This window comes from Rhincodon typus, chromosome 20 (genome assembly GCF_021869965.1).
Source record: "Rhincodon typus isolate 14 chromosome 20, sRhiTyp1.1, whole genome shotgun sequence".
NCBI classification, from domain to species: domain Eukaryota; kingdom Metazoa; phylum Chordata; class Chondrichthyes; order Orectolobiformes; family Rhincodontidae; genus Rhincodon; species Rhincodon typus.
Genome location: NC_063351.1, coordinates 28,334,081 through 28,357,746, shown reverse-complemented (window position 1 = coordinate 28,357,746; position 23,666 = coordinate 28,334,081). Strand labels below are relative to the sequence as shown.

Sequence of the window (23,666 nt, the reverse complement as noted above, 5' to 3'; positions counted from 1 at the left end):
TCAAAAAGCCATAGAAACAGCTACTACAATTAAGTTCAATATATAGTTGATTGACTCAGGAAAGAAAAGAGATAATAGGTATGACAACAGGGGTCAGATGTGATGGAGTAAAGGACAGGTCTTATAGAGTCCTTTCTGGTCAGTAAAATCTCAACCATAGATTCATGAAATGATTTGCCATTCAGCCCAAAATACTTGTGCTGATGCTTAGAAAGAGCTATCAAACGAATAACTTTCACCACAAGGTTTCTGCTTCAAATATTTTCCAATTGTTTTACCAAAATTATTACTAAACTTGCTGCCATCTAAATTCAGGCATTTCAGATCATAACAAGATGAGGGAGTGGCATTGCATCAGAAATGTCACTGGATGAGTAATTCAGAAGCCCAGGCTCATGCTTTTGGAACATGAGTTCAGATCCAGAGAACTGAACTTCAGGTAGTATTTCTGGAATGAAAAGCTAATTCCAGTAACTGCAACCAAGAAACTATTGTTGATTGTCATGAAAACTGATCTGTTTCACTACTATTCTTTAAGGAAAGAAATCTGACATTCTTATTTGCTCTGCCCTGCATGCAACACCAGATCTACAGAAAGGTGATTGACTCTTAATGGTCTCTGAGATTGCCTAACTGCCACTCAGTTCAATATAAGTAGGGATAAATAACAAAGGCTGGACCTGCCAGCAACACCACATCACATGAAAGAAAACACTAACTGACCAGTTCTGTCACTGTCAAAACTCTTCATGCTTTTGAACACCTGTACTAAATCCCCTGAACATTTTCTACTGTCAAGGCAATCAATCTCTACACATACAAGGAGGTTCTTCTTCTCTCGGATTATTGTGAGTCTTCAGAATTCCTTGACACAGGAAAACATGGGGAAAGAGTCCTTGTGCATACTTAAGGCTGAGATGGGTAGATTCTTGACCAGCGGGGGAATCAATCATTATGGGAAAGGGACAGGAAAGAGGTCACAAAGAGCACTGGATCAGCCACGACCCTATTGAATGGCAGAGCAAGCTCGAGGGGTTGAACAGCCTATCTCTGTTCCTATTATGGCCTTGTAACTGATCCATCATATTAATTTAATACACAATCGAAATAGTATCTGTAATTACAGCTTTCTTTTAAAGAAATACGACGATCGATGTCTTGAATATCATTGTACAAAATAATTGTTTAGCCAAGATTAATTTAGCAACTAACAGGCTAAGAATTAGTTGGAATAAATTACATATATATATTACAAATATTCTCTTTATTACAGAGGTTCAAGGAATTTCAGTAGCTGCAGTCAGAATGATTTTGTAAGGTTTATCGAGAGAGGAGGTGGACTATGTCTTCAAAATGAACCAGAATTAGAAGATCAGTATTCCCTACCATCCTGTGGCAATAACATTGTTGATGAGGGAGAGGAGTGTGACTGCGGTACACCACAGGTTAAACGTCAAATCTCATCACATTTTTTTCCAATTTCTAATAAATCTCTTGTTTTAGTTAACATGAAGATAGACACTCTTATCATATTGATTTTTCTGATACTCACCTGTCTAACCTCTCATTCTTGACTGTTCACAAACTTAAATTCATCTAAAACTCAGCCACTCATTCATCTTCTTGATGAATAATGTTGGATTTTAAACCCCAGTGCACCAAATTTAAAATTATTCAATTCATGAAAGAGAAAAAAAAATCTTAATGAACCTATTTGAGCATGTAAGAATATGGGACTTGAATCTGGACTTTCTGGCCCAGAGGTAGGGACACTACCACCTTGTCACTCATGTTCCCTCTAAGTTGTGTGACTGCCCATGCATGCAACTATTGCTCCAAGATTCCATGCACAATGTCATTTGATTTTTGATTCCGGAAAGGAAAATATAGGGACTGCTGCATGTCACAAGACCCTAAATAATGAATGCTAAAAAAAGTAATCATCAGGATTTGAACCTGTGTTGGGAGATCCATATGGCTTTCCAATCCTAATCACCCAGCCACTATGACAAGTCCTGCAGGGTTTGCTGTACCACCAACACCGCCCCTGTGCACAGATCTGTTGACAGTGATAGTAATCCATGTAAACCTCTCTATGGCCTTGTCAACCCACGCCCACAACTGTCCAACCTTCAGCAGCCCTACCAACCCCCTTCTTCCCAAATTCTCCTCTGCTCTATCTCTAGCCTCTTGGAAATTCCCTTATCACTTTTCCTCATTTTCAACAACTATGGCTTAAGCCACCGTGGACTAGAGAAATCCTATCCTAAATCCATCTGCCTCCCCCACAGCTCTCCTCCTTTTAATCTCTGTTTAAAATTCATTTATTTGATCAGGTTTTTGGCCAACCTCCTTAAGGTCTACATCTCTCTTTCTTACATCTTTGTCAAGTTTCATGGGACAATTTTGTGCATCAAAAGTCACTCTATGGTTATAGGCATTAGTTGTCATTGTAACAATGATAAAACCTAATGATGATTGACAGCATGGTCAATCATCAAGAAATAACACAAAACAATAGAACCTCACCAAATCAACTAAGAGAAATTAAAATGATAATGAATCATCAAACAGAGCGTGAAATTGTATTTAGAACTGTATTTATAACTTAATTGATATTTTTAAAAATTGAAATTATAATTGTCAAATCTGTTCGGTGGTGTTTCCTTTTTTCTCCCCTACTGCAGTATTATAGAATCATAGAATCCATACAGTGTGGAAACAGGCCATTTGGCCCAACAAGTCCACACTGACTCAAACCCCCCACACCCTGTAAAAGTACATTTTCCATGGCTAAAGCACATAACTTACACAGAGCATGGCCAAACCACCCAAACTGCACATCTTTGGACTGTTGGAGGGAACCAGAGCACCAGGCAGAAACCCACACATACACAGGGAGAACGTGCATAATTCCACAAGACAGTCGCCCGAGGCTGGAACTGAACGCCGATCCCATACCTTCCCTTCTGTCTTTTGGAGTGCTGAAATGTTGACTGTTTCTCTTCAAATACATTGCTAAATCCTGATCATTTTCAACATTTCCTTTGTAAAATATTTGGTTAAAATCAACTTTGAAACATCGCAACAACTGTGTTACAAAGAATGTTACTTTAAAACCATAAATCTCAAAAGATGGAGTACCGTTTATACAATGTTCTGCATATTGGTGTAAAAGGACGGTTCCCGTTTTACAGCTTGGCCTGCTGTGTTCATCCAGTTCTACACCTTGTTATCTCAGATTCTCCAGTATCTGCAGTTCTTACTATCTCTGATACAAAAATGGAAAAAACATCGGTTAGTATTTCGGGAGGCCGGTTCCAGTCCGGCATAATAGGTAGACTACAGCACAGTTACCAACAGAAGAAAGAAGCAGCAAAATTCTACAAACCTGATTTGAAACCTCCTATTATGTTTGACCGCTATGATGATATGTGCATTGACTCCACTGAACAGCTACAGAAAAATCTGCTAAGGTCAAACACAAAAATGGGATTGACAATTTGTTTAAATTTTAGAAGTTCTATGAGTCAATCTGTTCATTTTATGTTATCTTTCACTTGCTTTTTTTTCTAGAAATGCTCTAATCCTTGTTGCAATGCAGCCACTTGTAGTTTAACGTCTGGCTCACAATGTGCACATGGGAGGTGTTGTGAAAACTGCAGAGTAAGTAAATGAGATCTTCTGTAAAGTCAACAGGCTCCGAATTGTAAAGTTATTATATAAAATACTTTTTTGTATTTTAATAGAGAGTAAGGCACTCACTAAATTCACCTCATGATGCAACTGTCTTCAATCACAATACATTTATTAACAACCTCACAGAAAGTTAACAGCAGTGCAATTACATTCACTTCCTTTAACAAAACATATTTACCAATATAGAAGAGCCATAAACACTTGCAAAGAAAAAAAATATGTTTTCAATACAAACATCTAAAAGCATTTTCCCTTTTTGGTTCAGATTCCCAGCATTGTACCTTTTTATCTTGATACGATATAATCATGGATTTTCAACTTATCAGGCTGTAAATTGTTGCCCTAGTTGCATCTCGCTCTCACTATAAGATTCAAATTAAATTTTCCTCTTATAGAAACTATAAAGGATATATTTCCAGTAGGCAGGTCCAGTAGCTTGGGAAATACATGACTTGACCTCCTCTTATTCCCATGATGTTTGCTAGATTGTTTTTCCTGACCTTCCTTTTCATTATGTTCTGTGTTGCTTCTCATTAGCAAAGAACACATGTGCAGAAACTTTGGAGACTGGATGTCCTCCAGGATTGTATCAGTAGATCATGGCAATGCTTTCCTAAACAAGTTCAGCTTGCCATGACTCCAAGTCATTTTCCTGGTTTGGATTAATCTCATACACAGGAAATAATTGCAGCAAGATTTCTGCTCTGTGCCTTCTTCTTGTGGGTGTCAACAGTGCAGGAAATTTACAGGTACTAGAAGCCCCTTAAATGTTTCCAAATGTAGAGATTTTGATGGCTCTGAAGGAACTCTGTTGGTGCCTGGTTTTGGAAGGCATATGGGAGAGAAAAGTAGCTAAATTAGATCACATCCTTCTAAAGATTTTTCATTCAATAACTGCTAAAGTGTACATACTGCGTTTCATATTTCAGTCTTGCTGTGTAACAGTACTACTGAGGTGGCATGGGGGAAATACTGTGAAGTGATTTATTTGATTTATTGTTTATTGTAGTCACATGAACTTAAGAACACTGTACAGTGAAAAGCTTTGTTTGCGAGAGTACAGGCAGATCATGGTGGGAAAGGACATACGGATCATAGGGTGCTGAGACAGAGTGAGGTACACAGGCTACACTGCACAGGAGGTGCATGAAGCAAGATCAATGTTAACATGATCAACATTATTTGAAGTTATAGAGTCCATTCATCAGTCTAATAACAGCAGGGAAGAAGCTGTTCTTGAACTTGCTGGTGCATATGTTCAAACTTCTGTAACTTCTGCCTGACGGAAGAGGTTGTCGGATAGCTTTACGGGTGGGAGGTGTCTATGATGATGTTGGTAGCCTTTCCACGACAGCTAGAAGTGAAAATGGAATCCATGGATGGAAGGTTGACTTCTGTGATGATCTGGGCTATGCACACAACCTTGTGTGGTTTGTTACGGTCCTGGGCAGAACAGTTGCCTTACTAGGCCATTATGCACCTGGATAGTATGCTTTCGGTGGTGTATCTGTAAAAGTTGGCGAGGGTCCTTATGGACATGCTGACTTTCCTAAGTCACCTGAGGAAGAAGAGGCATTGTTGTGCCTCCTTGACTGTCACATCTACCTGGGAAGTCCAAAACAGGCTGTCGGTTATCTAGGAACTCGATGCTCTCAACCCTCTCAATCACTGGTCCATTGATGTAGATGGGGTATGTTCTCCTCATTTCTTTCTGAAGTCAATGATCAATTCTTTTGTTTTGCTGACATTGAGAAACAGGTTGTTATCACTGCACTATGTCACCAAGCCCTCTATCACCTTTCTGCATTCTGACTCATCGTTGTTTGATGGCCATTTGACCATGGTATTGTTGTCAGCAAAATTGTGGATGGTGTTTGTTTGGAATTTGGCTACACAGTTGTGAGCATACAGGGAGCTGAGAATGCATCCTTGGGGGCTCCAGTGTTGAGTCGGGGAGGTGCAGTTGTCTATCTTCACTGATTGCGGTCTATGGGTCAGGAAGCTGAGCATCCAGTTACAGAGGGTAGGAGCCGAGACCTAGGTTTCAGAGTTTTGAGATCAGTCTGGAGGGAATTACGGGTGTTGAAGGTTGAATTGTAGTCAATAAGTAGGAGTCTGAAGTAGGTGTCCTTGTTGTCCAGATGGTCCAGGGATGAGTACAGGGCTACTGAGGTGGCATCTGCTGTGGACCTGTTATGTTGGAACGCAGATTGCAGGGAATCGAGACAGGCTGGGAGGCTCGAGTAAACTGGTGCCTAAGGTCTCATCTTTATTTCATTAATATTTAAATGTCAGGGCAAACAATTAGCAGGGGAACAACATACCTACTAATGTGCTAGGGAGAAAATCTTGTAGGCTAAAATCAAGGGCAGTAATTTAACATCATGTCACCCTGCCTCAGTTTCTGTGATAAAGTACTTCAGAGACATCTATGGCCAAGAACAACTCCATGAGAATTCTAAACCCATGAGATTATACAGCAAAAAATTATAGACAAGGGAGTCAAGGGTTATGAGGTACAGAAAGTAAAGTGGAGCTGAGACCATAATCAGATTAGCCATGATTTTAATAAATAATGAAGCAGACTCGAAAGACCAAATGGCCTACTCTTGTTCTTAAATCCTATGTTTCTGTGTCCTATTTTCCTAAAAGCAAATAAATACTGCTAGTAAAATAACCTTGATGGAATAATAATGTGTATGTATAATATGTACTATGGAAGAGCAAACTGGAGGTTTTCAGGAAAGTATATCTTCTTTTTGACACAGAACAATGTAGTCAAGGGACAAAAACAAAGTTTGCTGGAAAAGCTCAGCAGGTCTGGCAGCATCTGTGAAAGTGAAAACAGAGTTAACGTTTCGGGTCCGGTGACCCTTCCTCAGAACTGATGGTGGCTGGGAAAACGTCAGTTTAAATGCAGAAAATAGGAAGGTGGGTGGGGTGGGGAGTAAATGATAGGATGGAGCCCAAAGAGAGAGAAAGACAGTTGGACAGTCAAAGGAGTTCTAACGATCAGGCTGGGAGATTGAGTAGTTGTTAATGGGGACTGTTAGTGACTGACAACAGCGGGTGTGTAATGGCAGGCTATGTGGTAACAAGGCCTGGTGTGTCGGGTAAGGGGCTGGGACATGGGAGAGTTTAGGCCCTAAAATTATTAAACCCAATATTGAGTCCGGAGGCCTGTAGGGTCCCCAAGCAGAAAATGACGTGTTATTCCTCCAGCTTGTATTGGGCTTCACTGGAACACTGCAGCAAGCCAGAGACAGAGATGTTGGTCAGGGAGCAGGGTGGTGCATTGAAGTGGCAGGCAACAGGTAGTTCAGGGTCTTTTTTGCGAGCAGAACATAGATGTTCTGTGAAGCGGTCGCCAAGTCTACGCTTCGTTTCCCCAATGTAGAGGACACTACATTGTGAGCAGCGAATGCAGTAGACTAGATTCTGGGAAGTGCAGGTGAAGTGTTGTTTCACCTGGAAGGTATGTTTGGGCACTTGGATACTGGGGAGGGAGGAGGTAAATGGGCAAGTGTTGCACCTTCGCCGGTTACAGGGGAAGGTGCCGTAGGGCTGTGGGGAGGTGTTGGGGGTGAAGGAAGTGTGGACCAGGGTGTCCCGGAGGGAAAGGTCCCTGCGGAAGGCAGACTAAAGAGGGGAGGGGAATATGTGTATGGTGGTGGCATCCTGCTGGAGGTGGCGGAAATGGCGTCTGATGATCTTCTGAATGTGGATGCTGGTGGGATGGTAGGTGACGATAAGGGGAACTCTATTGTTGTTGCGGGAGGGAAGAGAAGGGGTGAGGGCGGAAGTGCGGAAGATGGGTCGGACCTGGTTGAGGGCCCTGTCGACAACGGAGCTGAGGAATCCTCAGTTGAGGAAGAAGGTGGACATTTCGGAGGCTCCCTTGTCGAAGCTGGCCTCATCTGAACATATACGACAGAGACGGAGAAACTAGGAGAATGGGATGGAGTCTTTACAGGAAGTGGGGTGTGAGGATGTATAATCCAGGTAGCTGTGGGAGTCAGTGAGTTTGTAATGGATATTAATGGCCAGTCTATCCCCAGAAATGGAAAAAGAAATGTCGAGGAAGGGAAGGGAGGAGTCAGAGATAGACCAGGTGAAAGTGTGGACAGGGTGGAAATTGGAGGCAAAATTGATGAAGTTTTCCAATACCAGACAAGGGAGGGAAGCAGCACCGATGACATCATCGATGTTTCAGAGAAAGAGTTGTGGGTGGGGGCCGGAATAGGACTGGGACAAGGAATGTTCCACGTACCCCACGAAGAGACAGGCATAACTAGGGCCCATGTGGGTACCCATGGCAACCCCTCTTACCTGAAGAAAATGAGAGGAGTTGAAAGAGAAGTTGTTGAAGATGAGGACAAGCTCGGCCAAACGGAGGAGGGTGGTGGTGGGTGGGGATAGTTCAGTTCTGTGCTCCGGGAAGAAGCGGAGAGCCCTAAGACCCTCCTGGTGGGGAATGGACGTGTAAAGGGATTGCACATCCATGGTATAGAGGAGGTGGCTGGAGCTGGTAAACAGGAAGTTTTGAAACCGGCGTAAGGCGTCAGATGAATCATGGATGTGTGTGGGTAGGGATTGGACCAGGGCGGAGAAGACTGAGTCAAGGTAGGAAGAGATGAGTTCTGTGGGGCAGGAGCAGGCTGAAACAATGGGTCTGCCCAGACAATCCTGTGTGTGGATTTTTGGCAGGAGGTAGAAACGAGCTGTGCGGGATTGGGGGACTATTAGCTTGGAAGCGGAGGAGGGGAGATCACCGGATGAAATGAGATCAGTTACCGTAGTGGATACAATGGCCTGATGTGCCATGGTGGGATCATGGTCCAGGGGAAGGTAGGAGGAGGTATCTGAGAGTTGGCGCTCAGCCTCTGCAAGGTAGAGGTCAGTACGCCAGACCACAACAGCACCACCCTTATTGGCAGGGATAGAGGAGAGTGTGGGAATGTGAATTTAAGGTAAGCTGTGAGCTTATTCAATGGCAAAGAAAACACAAAGGCCCACTCCTGCTCCTATTTCTTATGTTAGATAGTTTCTGATTTATATTCTTTATGAGATTTCTTCGTTTCTCACCAGATTGTTGTGTATCTTGCTGCTTTTTGTATCATACCTGGAGCAAATCCCACAGATAAGGCCTCACAGAGGTGGCTAGTGGAGGTTCCATTTGGGGTTCCAACTCCAGCACACTTGTTTGGCACAGTCCCCAGACACTGCACAATGCTCAGAAAGCTTCAATATTTTTGTAGCAGTCCTGTCAATTCAGATCCCCAAGCTCCCTTGCCAAGGGAAACTTGCTGTATTCCCCTTGGAAGCACCAGCTATTTCTATTTATTTATTTTATAAAAGTTTTATTTGCTCTTGGGATGTGGGCATCACTCACTGGGACAGCATTTATTGCCTGTCCCTACTTGCCCATGATAACGTGGTGGTGAACTGCCTCCTTGAACTGCTGCCATCCACGTGCTTCAGTTTGACCCACAATCCCTTTAGGGAGGGAATTCCAGGATTTTGATCCAACGACACAGAAGGAACGCAATATATTTCCAAGTCAGCATGGTGAGTGACTTGGAGGGGAACTTGCAAGTGGTGGTGTTCCCATGTATCTGTTGCCCTTGTCCTAGATGGAAGTGGTCATAGGCTTGGAAGGTACTATCTGTGCACAAAAAGACAAGGGACATCAAGGCAGTGATGTTGCAAGCATCCATGTAGGCACCAAATGAATGGGCACTAAGAGAACAAGCTAAGAGATCTGTGGTGCACTCTGACCTGATGCGTGAGACATGTGCCTGTCACTACACAAACTGTCCTTGCAGCAGCATTGAAGAGGTGCTCACCAAAGTGCAGTATTTAGATGGTAAACTGTATATGTAAGGTTAGAGATGTGCATGATGTGGTAAGGCTAGTCCGTATCCGATGCCCACCTCCTTGGATGAAAGATATAGGTGGAAACTGAGATGATAGGCAATATTAGCCAAGATGGAGACCTGGAGGAGCATTTGTAAAACCATAGCTGCCAGGTACCCACTCAAACATTTATTGGAGGTCAACAGGGCAGTTAAGAAGGCATATGGGACACTTGCCTCTATTTCTTGTGGCATAGATTAAAAGAGTAGGAAGGTTAAAACCTTGAGTGTTGGAGCTGTACAAAACTTTGGTTAGGCTACGGTTTAAGTACTGTGTGTAGTTCTGGTCACCACACGAAAGGAAAGATGTGATTGCACTGGAAGGGGTTGCAAAGGACATTCACCAGTATGTTGCCCGAGATGAAGCAGCTTAGCTACCAAGAGAAGCTAAGGATAAGGTTGGGTTGTTTTCTTTAGAGCAGAAAAGGTGAGGGGGCGCCTGATTGAGGTGTATAGGATTATGAGGGGCACGGAGAGTGTAGGGATTGTAATGAAGTCAGCCAGCTGAACCTCATAGGATATGAGTTCCCTCACTGGGGCCATTAATCTGGTCCAATTAGTGAGCCCTGGCTGGCATATAAAAAGGAGAGTGTCAGAGATACTGACACTCTGAGAGCTGACTCTGAATGAGGCAGTATTAAAGTCAGGATGCCCATGTATATAAATGGGTGACTCGGTGATGGATAATGGCCTCTGTGGAGTTATTTCAGACAGGTTAGATAGAAAGCAGTTTTCCCCTTAGCTGAAATGTGATTAACAAGAGGGGATAATATTAAGGTGAAAGGCTGGAAGTTTAGAGAGGTTTTGAGAATTTTTTTTTCACCTTGAGTGTGGTGGGTATTTGGAATGCAATGCCTGGGATGGAAGGTGAAGCAGAAAACCTTTAAAATGTACTTGGATGAGCACTTAAAATGTCATAATATCCAATAGAAAGTGGGAATAGTGTAGATTTAGAGTAGATTTTTGTTGCTGTATACAATGGCTGTAAGAGCCTTTTCTGTGCTGTATCATTCTAATTCTCTCCACTGCCTGATCAAATCGCAATGACTGACATTGTCGCATAAAATCATGAGATGCTAATGCATACAATTAGGGTTCTTGCTGCATACCACCAGGGTTCTTGTCACAAAGTTAAAACCTTGAATGGAAAATTGGACTTTTTCTCACTGTCGAGAATTTAATTTTTCCATTGTTGCCACAGTTGAACAACTGACTTGTCATTGCCCAGAATGTTAAGGGGCTGTGAAGATTGTACCAAAAAAAATCCAAAATGATTCTTTTTTCAAACTCTCTGCATGGACACAATACATTATTCCTGATATTCATGTGATTGTTTTTCCTTAACATTCTTGTTCAGCAGCTTGTTTGTGGGTCCTGCTATATTCTATTTTCATTAGAGAAATGAGACATTGTGTGACTTGCTGGGCTGCTTGCAAAGGAAGGTGTCTGCCACCTCAAGCTGCAGCAGGCTTTTAAGTTATACAACAACATAACTTATCACTGGGAAAGAATCCATAGCAGGCATTTTCTGTGCTAGAATTCCCAGAGTTTATGCAAACATCACAGAGCCTGGAAATATACACAAGGTTAGTGCAATATAAGTTGGAAAGGGGTTCTGCTCATATTACCCATTAAAAAACTTTTCACTCCTCTACATGCCTAAATGACAAAAAGATGGTAAATTGTTTCTTTGCCATATAAAGTAGAAACAAATGTGGATAGACCTGCTTTTTAGTCATTTGTTGCTTCATTATGACTAAAATCTTACCAAGTCGAATAGATTTCTTTTCATTAAGCACTAGTTTTGAAAGCTCATAAATAGAAATATCCATTTTTGTAGAACTTTCAACAAACAATGTTATTATTGTTTAATTCTCAGACTTATTATTCTATATAGTTCCGTGTTGCAGGGACTTTGTGCAGAGGAGCAGCGAATGTTTGTGATCTTCCAGAGTACTGCAATGGCTCCTCACACTTGTGCCAGCCTGATGTTTTTATCCAAAATGGTTATCCATGTGCAAATGGTACGACATACTGCTATGATGGTTTGTGTCAGACCTATGATGCACAATGCAAGGCACTCTTTGGCTCTAGTAAGTATGACAGTTATCACTAACATTCATTGGAAATATAAATCTTTATTCAATTTTATTTGGAATTTATATCAGAAAAAAATGCCATTATAACCTAAAGTCTTGGGGCTGAAGTATCCCTGGAGGTAAGGCTCAATACTAACCTTCTGAGGCCAATAAATATGACCATACCAGCATCACTTAAATCGCAAGGACAAACAAAGAAAATCCCACAGATCCATCTAAAATGGTTAGATTTTGACTTGCTGTATTTCCCTGCCATTGTTCACGTGAAACATCTAACTATTCAATAAAATTTCCAATTGTTTAGGTGATATTAACGTACTTAATGCTGGCTGCAATTATTAGATTGCAAGAAATATTATTCACAGTCAAATTTGTCACATTGTTTTTGTTATATATTAACAGCTTCACAGCGTGCACCAGATGTGTGTTTTGAACATGCAAATCTACAAGGGGACAGATTTGGGAACTGTGGATTCCAAAACCAGCGATTCAAGAAATGTAGACTAAGGTACAGTACTGTTTATAAAACAATTAAATGCAAAAAAAAATCACTTTTTAACTTGAAAAGTTACTGTTTTCTTCCTCCTTTCAGTAATGCTGGATGTGGCAAAATTCAATGTATAAAAGTGACAGAGAGACCTTTTGGTGTTGATACAAGCACTTCAAATGTTAATGGCATTGAATGCGTGAATGCTGACTTCCACGTGGGCACAGATATCACTGATCCTTCTTATGTAAACACAGGCACTGGCTGTAACAAAGACAAGGTAAAAAAAGGCAATATACAGGAATAGAATGAAAGTGGAACAATCAGAGATTTTATGAAATTTAAAGATTCAAGTTATAAACTGAATTGTTTTACAGTCAATAAGTTACAGATGGGACTGCTGGTTATGTGACGAATTGCATATTTTTCACTTTTACATTTCTCTATCATTATTCATTCCAAAAAGGTTGCATGGCTCTCGGAAGCTTTGATCTATTTTGGGGTCACTTCTAGGCTCATACATTGCAAGTAATTAATATTAAATATTAGGAAAAGTTTGGCATAATATTTTCTCATACTTGTATACTGTATGTAAGCAGCATCAATGGGGTCCACAGCTCTCCATTTTCCATTTTTCCTGTATATGTGTATAGTTTTCCTACAGCACTCCCTTGGTGACTCCTTGATCTCAAGTTGCCTTTTTGTTCTTTCTCCTCCTTCAACACTAGTATCCACTGAGTTTGCGGCTACTCCTTCATCACCTTAGCGTCAAACTTTCTCTTCAAAATCAAACTGCTTTTAAAGCCACTTCTCTTGCTTAATTAAACATACTAGGACCAATTTTCTACTGGCACCCTGCCATTTCTCACCCCAACAATGGGCAGCCAACAACTGAAGATCAAAGGCTACTTTGGCTACACAATGCTGCCCAAGGCTGGTCTAATGTAATTCATAGGTGGTGTACAATTGGGAGAGTAATCTGTCCATCTGCTTCCTGCAGGATTCTGCTTAAATGTGCCAACTGGCATCCAAGGTAGGTTGTAGGGTTTTGTTTACAATTTTTTAAAAGTAAACAGATAAATATATATATGTTCCATTCCTTTGTATGTGGTGGAGATAAACCATGAGTTTTCATGAAACTGCTAATGGCCTCATAAGAATGACCCACAAAGCAAGTTCAGCTCTCTGCCACCCCATTGGAGGCTCATGCACTAACTGCAGGATTACTTCCTACTGCACCCCCAACAACCCACAAATCTGATCTGCTGGCTAGCTCAGTGTGACAGCCAGCCAGTATTTCGCTCTCTCGTAATACAGTAAGCTGTAGCAAGGCACCCACTTGGGACCAAAAGTTTGTCAGTTTTTAAATGCGATAAAATATAGTTCTCATTGCATTAGTATTTAGATATTTTAAATTATTGTCATTAAAAAAACTACCTCCTTCAAACTCTAGCCTCCCAATTTCAACTCTTCATCCTTTTAGTTTGCTTGAAATTATTTTGAATTCACATGATTCGAACTTTACTTGCCTATCAAGAGGCTTTTTTTGTACAAATGGAATACTGTTAGAGGTTTTTAAATAGACATATGAGACTTTAAATCTGTGCAAATAGATTATTTTTAAAATGAATTGAAAGCTCGCTTAGACAAAAATGCAAAATTTCACTTGTTAGAGATAGGAATCCTGAAAATCTACAGCTGTTCTGGTGAATTAGGATAAGATCAGCCTAATGCCTGGAAACTAGATCAGGACTTGGACGTACCACGTCCTGGCATAACAGAAAGATTTGTAGAGGCTCCCCAAAGCCAAAACACAGCAATTAATTTAAAGAGTGTATGAACTTTAAACTGAAAGTTTGTATGCTCATCTTGATGGTATGTAACTTATAAAAGGCATGATTTAATCAACAGCACACATGGAAACAATCTAATGCTCCAGACCAGGATCGTGACCAGACCACCAAAGATTTTTCACCATATTTTGTTTGCGAGGGGGGGTCCTTCAGCAAAAGTGTTGCGGGGAGCACAGATAGCACTTTTGAATATCCGCACTCTTCATCCAACTCCACCCCACTGATATACGATATTAAACGAAAAGATATTCTCAATTGGGTAGAGGTAATGGATATACAAATGAAAAATTAATTATTTGTAAATTTGTTATATTTTAATTTCTCTGTATTTTCAGGCCTGCATAAATTTTGAATGTGTAAATGCCAGCAACCTTGGATTTGATTGTGATATCAAAGGGAAATGCAACAACCGTGGTGTAAGAATAATTCTGTTCCTAATCACAGGTTTTCCTATGCTCATGGTTATTTACTTAATGCTTTATCTTTGCTGTGAAGATATAACATGCTGTTTTTTTTCTAAATTAAGACTAACCAGATGTTGAAATTAATTTATTTTCTCAAAAAGACTAAATTATTTTATTTAATTGTTATTTATTGAAGCTATATTGCAATCCAAATTATTTTCCTTTGACAATGGTGGGATTATTAACAATTCTTGTTAAGTAGTAAAGTACCGATTAGTATTAAAATGTTAAATTATTGTCATAAAAAAAACTACCTCCATCAAACTGAAGCATCCCAGTTTCAACTCTTCAGTCTTATATTTAGCTTGAAATTATTTCAAATTCTTATTATTTGAAGTTTACTACTTGCCTATAAGGCTGTACCACTAATAGTAAAAATATTAGCCTTTGATGTTTTCACAGGCCCAGTTTTATTGTGGTTGTGCCACTGTTTGAGAGAGATCATTAGTTTATTCTAGTGGTCCTGGATAGTGCTTTGTAGAGGATGCAGTTCTGAACAGTAACAAAATCTTAGGTGTAGTGAATTATTGAAGTCAATTCAGCAGAAGCGTATGGATAAATGTCATTAGTTGCAGTACAAATATAGGCTGATATGACCAAAACATTAGAATGATAGCAATAAGGGTAAATTACCTTTAATCATTGTGTAACTGTAATATTTTATTGAAATATTATTTGCATCTTATTAGGTTTGCAACAGTAACAAGAATTGTCATTGTGATGATGGATGGGCACCACCTAATTGTGACACTCGTGGTTTTGGAGGAAGCATAGATAGTGGACCCACTCGCATAGGTATTTAAAAAAAAAATGCATTATTGTACAACAGGTGTATTCTCCTATTAGCATGCAAATTAGCATATTAGCAATTGAAATACAACTATTCGGATTGCTGATGATATGTCAATAGATATTACAAATAATTATGATTTAATTTAATGCAATAACATAAATAATGAGCATGGTTTTCCATTAAATTTTGCTTTATTCTTAAAAGGAAACTAAAATCCTTTATTGAATTTCCAAATATGTACTTTTTCATTGTTAAGGATTTTTGCAAAGAACACGTCAATTCTTTAAAACCCAATAGGTCAGTGGGAATCAGTTTCTAGGCCCCAAGAATTATAACATAAATTGGAATTTGGGTGTATTTAATCATGAGTTTCAAAGCAATTTAATAATTCTTTGCCAAGGTAAATTTTCCAATACCTCTCCCACTCTTTCTTGTTTGACAATTGAATATCCATGAGGAATAAATTTATCACCACCAAAACCACATACATAAAACTAATTTCTAATACCAACATTTAAGTTATACAAAATCTAAGCTTCCGAAGAGGACAGGGTGCCAGTCAACTAACCCACACAAAACTATACAAATTTAATACGTTTTCAGAAATAACAGTTAAAAGAATAAATGAATTATTGAATAAATTGGACTTAATCACCAGAAATTTCCTTGGATCATCTCTTACTCCCTAACAGTAACTGTGATACAGCTTCTCCAGAAATTCCTTTCACATGTTGAAACAGAGTTTCCTCGCTAAAGTCAAGATGGAGGAATGGGAGAAGCCCAGAGTAAATTCCCAATGCAGATCTTATGAAACAAACATCTGGCAATTGTTCAGATCACAAATACAATAACTCAACCTACACTTAGTTGATTAGAAATGCAGCCTTCCCAATTTATTACCTTTAATGCAAAGTCTTTCTATAACAGGGCAAGTTTTAAAATAACTTCTTTCAAATTTTCAATATTACCAACAACATAACAACTAGTGAATTTACCATTATGTAGGAAACCATTTAAGTCGTCTTTTCTATTTTTTCCTTTAGATACTTCACTTCGAGATGGCTTGCTAATATTTTTCCTTTTGGTGGTCCCTGTACTAGTTTTCATTGGTTTAATCATTTTTTTCAACCGTAATGCAATAAAGCAACGTTGGAGAAAGAGGAAAGCTCCACACGCAACGTATGTGACATTGGAGTTCATCTCCAACCTTTCATTGAGTTTTCATTAGAAATGCAGTTACTTATTTATTGTTTCTCGATTAGTTTGATTTTTTTTCTATTTGAAATTAAAATAAAATACTTTCTACTGTGTGGTTTCTCCCTACCTATCCTGAAGGTGGTGTCTCCTAAAAGGTATTAAAGGTTCTATGAGCCTTCAAGTTTGCTGCCTAATTTACTATTCTTCATGGATGGACTTAGACAGCAAACAGTGGCATGCCATTTACATTTGTGGCACCAAAAGCCAAGCTTGATCCTGACTTCACCAGACGGCCAATTCTGCATTTGTGATTAGAACTCATTGGATAGCAATCAGGAGTGGGAACCCAGGGTGATCTTTCTCTTGCCTAACTGTACACTGGATACTAACTAAGCTCAGCATGTATACCAAGGATGGCAGGATTGTGTGAATGAGATTTATTGCAACTAGTTATGTAGAGTAATGAATGCTGTTCACATAGCAGCTGGGGATGTGTTCACAAGATAAAACATTTACAAAATCTATTATTCACTCAGGATTAAAATTAGAGTTGGGAAAACTATATGACCTTGCTGACATTGCAAAATCTGAGGCTAGTCATTACTAGCTATGGGGTTTCTTATGTACATAACTGTTTTATCTTACAGGACACAGAATAGAAGACAATCAGAGAACAATTTGTCAAACCAAGGCAATCGGACGAATAATCAAGTAAGAATCACTACGATTTCAATAACCCTCCTATACCATAAAATTAAATTATAATATTCCAGGATAATGATATTTTCTTAACCACATTATCATACATGTGAGTACTTTCCTATTAGTGCTACTAAACTGTCACTCGGATCAAGTGACAAATGGACCTGAAATTCATATAGATATTTTGTGAAGTTACAACTTAGATATTTACGAATATTGATTCCAGTTTAGACAAAACTATATCTCGCCAAACCACATTTGTTACTACATAGATAGTTTTTGCCTTCCCTATACTTCATTCTATTTCACTTTCATCCAGAAAGTAAAAGTACTTTGGTAAGTACATTTCATTACAGATAAAATTAGTGGCAAAGGCTTTCACAAGAAACAGTTTTCTTAGTAGGAACTGTCCTGACATCCACTGAAGATGAAACTGTCTGTTGTCTTAGTATTCTCCATAGCTTCAGTCTTTTCCATCCACAGAAATAGGTCAATATATCTATTGAAACAGCACACAAATTTCATGCAAACATTAACATATTTATTTCTCCTATTACATTAATCAGACATCTCTCATGGTGTAGTATATTTTAATATTACAAGGGTATAGGATGAAATAACAACATGCTGGATGTTATTTTTGTATTTTAGGTTATTTCTACTGGGAATACAAATATCTATTCAGATATTACTTCACAAAGGTATGTACATTTAATGCAAGAATCGCATTTTTGCACTGTGTGCTTAGATGAATCCTACTGAGATGGAAATAATATTCAATACATTAAAATAAAACGTCGCACATTCCCCATGATGGAATTGATAATTGTATAATATTTCCTAGACTTACGCTTTTTCAATTGTTCAATCACAGTGAGCAGGAGAGTAGGATTATTTTAGCTGAGTGCTTGTCGTTTCAACTATGAATCAAAACGTCATGGGTTCAAGCCTGTTTCAGGACTGGAGGACATAATCTGGACTGATCCTTCTGTACAGTGCAGACAGGCATACAGTCTTTCTGCTGAAACTTTTAACCAAGCCCTGTCAGCTTATTCAGTTGGATGCAAAAGACACCATAGCATGTTTCTGAAGTGCAGCAGGGGCTTCCAATGAGTGTTTTCAACCAATGACACCAAAAACAAATTAACTGGTCATGCAACTCATTATTTACGTGATTTTCCTGCTGTAATTTTCTATCTAACAAATGAGACTTTGGATAGAATTAGTGGAGCTTGCAGGAGGATATTGAGAATAATGCAGGAGGCCTTACATCCAACTAATAAAGTTATCCAACATTTAGTGGAATAGTGTCTGCTGACGGAAGGAAGACAAAGAGGCTAGTATTGGGCCATTTAAAGGCTGCATGCTATTGTATAACCTTCTCAAAGAAAAACTGTAAAAAAATCTCTGGGCAACAAGCATTGTTTAGCTTGTTAGGAAGTGTCAAAGCAAGATGAAATAAATCATGTGCAGTACAGAATTCTTCTCCAGAGGTCATGTTTCCATTCATCCCAAGCTGTTCAGAAGGTTTCCCTTTGATCTTGATGCTATTTTTGCAGGAATTTTACCAGCAGATTTTAAATCTTTCAACTTAATAAACCCCTGAGTCTGGGACTTTAATGTTGTGTTTGCTAGCAGTTTACTGGGGCATGTCACATTCAAGGGCACTCAGTGCCTGGTCAAGGGGCTTGGGAACGGGGTCAATCCCCACTTGCCCTAGAATTTTATACCAAACTCTGTGACCCTTGCCCTTGATCTCCATCCCATCCAACCTTTCTCTCTGGGGATCCAATGGTGATCACCGGTGAGTGCATCAGTGTATTAGTGGCATGAGCCAGCACTATTGGTACAGCCAGTACTAGGAAGCATCTAGACTCTGACACTAGTCAGCAGCTGTCGGGGATGGGATTCTTCACAACTCAAATCCTGACTGGGAGGCCTATACTGTTCAGGTAAGTGCCTGCATAATGTGAAACTACTTTTGGTTTCCTACAGAACCTCCATCAGTTCTTCACCACCAATCTTAGCCTTTATTTCAAGACTGATTTGATTTTCCCGAGATCCATGGCATGGTCCCGAGAATGTTTCACCCAAGAGATTACTTGCCAAGTTAAAGCACACAGACTTGGAGACAAATTTGTGACTTGGGTTGAAAATTAGTCAGGAAGTATAAGATAAGAGAATTAGATTAACACATGTATGTTCACATTAGTAGGATATGATAAGTGATGTTCTCCAGGGACCAATATTAGGCTTCAGGTTTTCAGTATCTTTATCAATGACTTAGATGAAGGAATGGAGAGTTGTATATTCAATTTTTCAGCTGACACTATTTAGGAGACATACTAAATCGTGCAGACAGCAGCAGGAATTTATAAGGGTATAAAGAGTCTGAAAAAAGTTCATTATGGATTGAAATCATCCAATATGTATTCTAGAGAGACAACTTGGATTATTTTACAAATTATGAGAAACTAAACTGAGGAAGATCTGGACATTTGCGTATCTATGTGCATGAATCATTAAAATTGACTAGACACAAAGCAACCAAAAGCCTAATATAATGTTTTCTTTATTTCAAGGGGCTGGAATACAATTAGGTTGAAGTTATGCTGTAATATTATTGAGTCTTGGTCAAACTGCATCAAAAATGCTGCATTCATATCTGAGCACTGCACCTCATGGAAGATATATAAGCCTTGTATTGGCTGCAGTACATGTTCATTAGATTGATGTCAGCACAGGAAATAAGGACAGTGATATAAACTTTACCCGTTTTTCCTTCTGTAGCTAACTTAAGAATGATTTTATTTTCCTGTTTAAATTATCATCACAATCTGTCTTTTGCCATAACTTTTGAGAAATTAGTCAAGCTCCATCATAACAATTCAGTGGTTTTAAGATGTCTTTGCAACAAATGTACCCACCACAGGAATACTGCTGGTTGTCAGAGCTGTGCTTTGTTAAAGTTTACTTTGTTATTAATTGCTTAACAGGGCTTCCTCACTGGTAGTTTTGTCTTGTCATTAAGCAACACATGGAAACTGTCCAACTTGTTGAGTTCCATGACACTGTTTGTATTTCTTATTGGTGTATAACAGAGTTGGTTTCATTATTACATGCATTACACCATTCAGCTTAGTTGCTGAAGGACACATACCTGCAAGTGTACCATCATTATACTCAGATTATTTTTATAAATACAGTGAAAACCATCTTTTTGATAATATTAACAAAGTTACTTTTTTTTTTCCTTTGTTTTTAGACAATATGCTTCAAATGAAAATCCGGTACCTTATGTAGCCTATATACCAAACCGTCAAAATCCCGTTCCACCTCCTAGGCCTACTGTAACTCCTCAATCAAATGTGCCTCCTAGACCTGTTGTGCCTCCAAGACCTACCGCATCTCGACAGGCTTAAGTTAGACCTTAGCACCTAATGAACATAGACCGTGCCTTACATCCAGTAATATTAATGATCAAATGGATACCTCAGGAAAGCATTAAAAAGTATACTATTTCTCTTTTATAATTATCCCTAATTATTTTTGCAACAAATAGATTCACAACACATTTTTAGAAGCCTTACCTCAGTATCAATGAAGTTATAATGGTATTACAGCACTTTAATACCACGGCTGCTTATACATGAGGCTCTGAATGCTTCGCAAAGGTAAATTCTGAAGTTTTTCTTTAAAAATAGGACTGGCAGAATAAAATGCAATTATTCATTAAAGGTCTTTACAGAGGATACATTCAGTTCATAGTTGCTTGATTTTCATATATAAAATATGCATACCACTTCAGAATTTTGGAATGCAAATTGCTACGTCCAAGATGTGCCATACGTGCACCATATTGACTGGGTAACTTTTAGTCACCCTGAGAACATATCTGAAAATAAAAATAGTTGTTTCAGAATGCAAATCAGGAAGGCACCAGATCTAGGACTCTGAACTACAAAACTCAAAGAAATCAGTGTAGTTTACAGACACTTTCTCCACTTGATTATATCAGGTATTGAATGTCTTAACCAGTGACCTTTAAAAGTGATCACTGGAGGCCTCTTGGGAAAAATCCAGGGTATTTAAGTTTTAGTTTTGAAGGTCCAGGAAAACAAGTGAAAAAACCACAGTCCTCGAAAGAACTCAAGACCATGGATGACATGTTCAAGACATCACCAAGACATTCACTTTCAGCTAGATCAGCGTAAAAGCCTGTCCTCTGCAAATGTGTGCCAGTTGCAACCCAAAGCCAAATTTGACTCAAACCTCAGGCATTTGTGGACTGATGCACAAATCTTTTGTTCTACTGATTCTGCCCGTTTTGGGTACAACTGAATTTCTTCACTTACATAACTAATATTTGTCTCTGTTCAAATTAATCCTACAATAAATTGTTTTATGTTTATTTCTTTTTTGCACAGTATAAATTTGCAAGTCTCTTCTTGATGTCAATAGATTTGACTGTAGTCCTAGTTATATGGACCTACGGGTGTTAATCTGTCTTCATCTTAACCATGAACAGAGTATGTTTGAGAAGCGTCAATTCAGAGTTATTTCAAATCAACAACTAGAAAATGTAGCTAATACTTTGGCATAATTGCAGACTCCGACAGCATGATCAAGAATGGAAAACTTTACTGGGAAGATGTTTTGGCTCGGATCATGAAAGAATGAGGTTACATGATCTAGAAACAGAAAATAGCAATTTAAGTGTTGGAATGTGCTGAAAAATTTTAAAAGGGACACTGTGAATGGTAGAGTAAGTTTCATTATTCACCAGCTAAATTGTTAACACTTTGCACCACAGTGGACATTTAATGCAAAAGAAAGCTAACAAATAGTTCTATGAAACCTTGTTATACAAACATAAGAAAATGTAAATAATCCTAAACTATTTAATTTTAAATTAATTAGTGCTCACATTGTCATTTTCCAATTCATTTGAACTACCCGAGTGAAGATTACTGCTATCATATTAATTGAGAAGTTGAATTGCACTTTAATCTGTTACATTAGTAATAAATCGGTCGTCCACACAACAGGCTGTGATTATTAATTTTGTACTCTGGAGAGTGGGCCGGGCGTATTCTGTGCAACTGATTCGTTGTCCCCATCTTTGAGAATGTTTGCCGATTAGCAATTAGGTGCTTAAGTGCAAGCTTCTCGGTATGCTGTGCCTGGACACTGAAGTCACACCATACCAAAAACTACTATTAAATCTGAGGCCAGCAGCCTGCAATGCTGAGTTGCTGAGTCCACTTTGAGGGATTGTAGGATAAGGGTCCCATGCAAAGAGTGGATATGTGGGATTAGAGGCAACAGCCGTGGCGTTTTCAGAGCCTGCACTCTTGCCTCCTATCCATGCCTCTGTCACCAAATTGGGGGCAAACGGAACCCACTCTCCCCCTCCTCCTTAATCCAGCAGGCAGGTTGCCTTGGCTTGCTGCTAAAGATTTTTCTCATCTGCCAAAAAGGCATATAATTTGGGTAACAGTGAATTTAGTCCCTCCAGTGAGGGAGAAAATATTCCATCCATTCTGGGTGTTTAAGAGGTTAGTTTTCAATATTTTGAGTGTTGACATAAAATACTTGAGACACATTGAAAGCTATGTCCTTATAGTGCCTAGCCCAAGTAGTACTTTATCTGTAATTGTCTGGGATTGCTCGCTAGTGATTATATTCATATAGTGATTTAATTGACAAGCTATGAAAAAATGAACAGAATGGACTGACCTTAAATTACTTTGTACTCCATATTTTCACAATTTCCATTTTAAATAGATTTGATATAAATGAATTGATTTGGACTGTGATATTTAAGGTCCAATCAATCACAACAGCTTTTGCTCTTGAATGAATTAAAAAAAAAAAAGAGGTGCTTCAGTTGAATCCAATATTGTAAAAAAAATGCAGAGGACTCAATTTAAAAAATGAGCCAGGCTTCTATCAGTTTGGTATGAATTGCAAATTTTTCTACATTGTTTTGTTTTAATTAATAGTTACACTTTCAGGATTTTTAAAATTCTACACCCAATCTAAAGGACATCAAGAATGCAGGAGAATGTTTTGATGTTCTTCTGGATTATCAAATCAATATTTTGTTGCCATGTATACACTGTCAGAATGTGATGTATTAATACTTATTTTTTGAGAAAATATCGTCTACAATTCTGAATGAGTTTTAAAATGTAGATAAACAAATTATTTTACGTATTCAGTTACCTATGAATGATGATTGCTAAATGAAAGAAATGAAAAAGAAACTAACAAGCATTTATAGATGTACTACAGATGGAATCCCTGATTTATTAAACATTAACATTTACATCAGACCTGGACTGGTGATTGTTTTTGCAACATTTATTTCTACTGATTTTAACTGTTTTAATTGTGTGTCACTCTGTTTTTACATTTATAAGATACTACAACTATGAAAATGTAACTTAGAGAA

At 38.8% G+C, this 23,666-nt stretch overlaps 1 protein-coding gene and 1 long non-coding RNA gene across 4 annotated transcripts in view; one reads left to right on the top strand and one right to left on the bottom strand.

Annotated features, from left to right (window-relative positions):
* Positions 1 to 23,511, top strand: part of LOC109927458 (disintegrin and metalloproteinase domain-containing protein 9-like) — a 40,170-nt gene extending 16,659 nt beyond the window's left edge. For 2 of the 3 annotated variants that reach the window (XM_048608661.1, XM_048608660.1), the window contains exons 9-18: positions 1,274 to 1,445; positions 3,577 to 3,666; positions 11,512 to 11,707; positions 12,116 to 12,480; positions 14,389 to 14,469; positions 15,207 to 15,312; positions 16,354 to 16,489; positions 17,155 to 17,218; positions 17,861 to 17,910; positions 20,475 to 23,511. In XM_048608661.1, coding sequence (XP_048464618.1) covers positions 1,274 to 1,445; positions 3,577 to 3,666; positions 11,512 to 11,707; positions 12,116 to 12,480; positions 14,389 to 14,469; positions 15,207 to 15,312; positions 16,354 to 16,489; positions 17,155 to 17,218; positions 17,861 to 17,910; positions 20,475 to 20,631 — 1,417 coding nt within the window. In that variant the 3' untranslated portion in view covers positions 20,632 to 23,511. The remainder of the gene's footprint in view (positions 1 to 1,273; positions 1,446 to 3,576; positions 3,667 to 11,511; positions 11,708 to 12,115; positions 12,481 to 14,388; positions 14,470 to 15,206; positions 15,313 to 16,353; positions 16,490 to 17,154; positions 17,219 to 17,860; positions 17,911 to 20,474) is intronic. The other variant, XM_020527481.2, reaches the window with a different exon arrangement.
* LOC125485543 lies at positions 16,470 to 21,123 on the bottom strand. Its single transcript, XR_007264252.1, has 3 exons — positions 21,010 to 21,123; positions 20,800 to 20,915; positions 16,470 to 17,708 (listed from the first exon to the last, which is right to left on the bottom strand). It is a non-coding gene; the product is annotated as an uncharacterized LOC125485543 (long non-coding RNA).
* Positions 23,512 to 23,666: the final 155 nt, after the last annotated feature.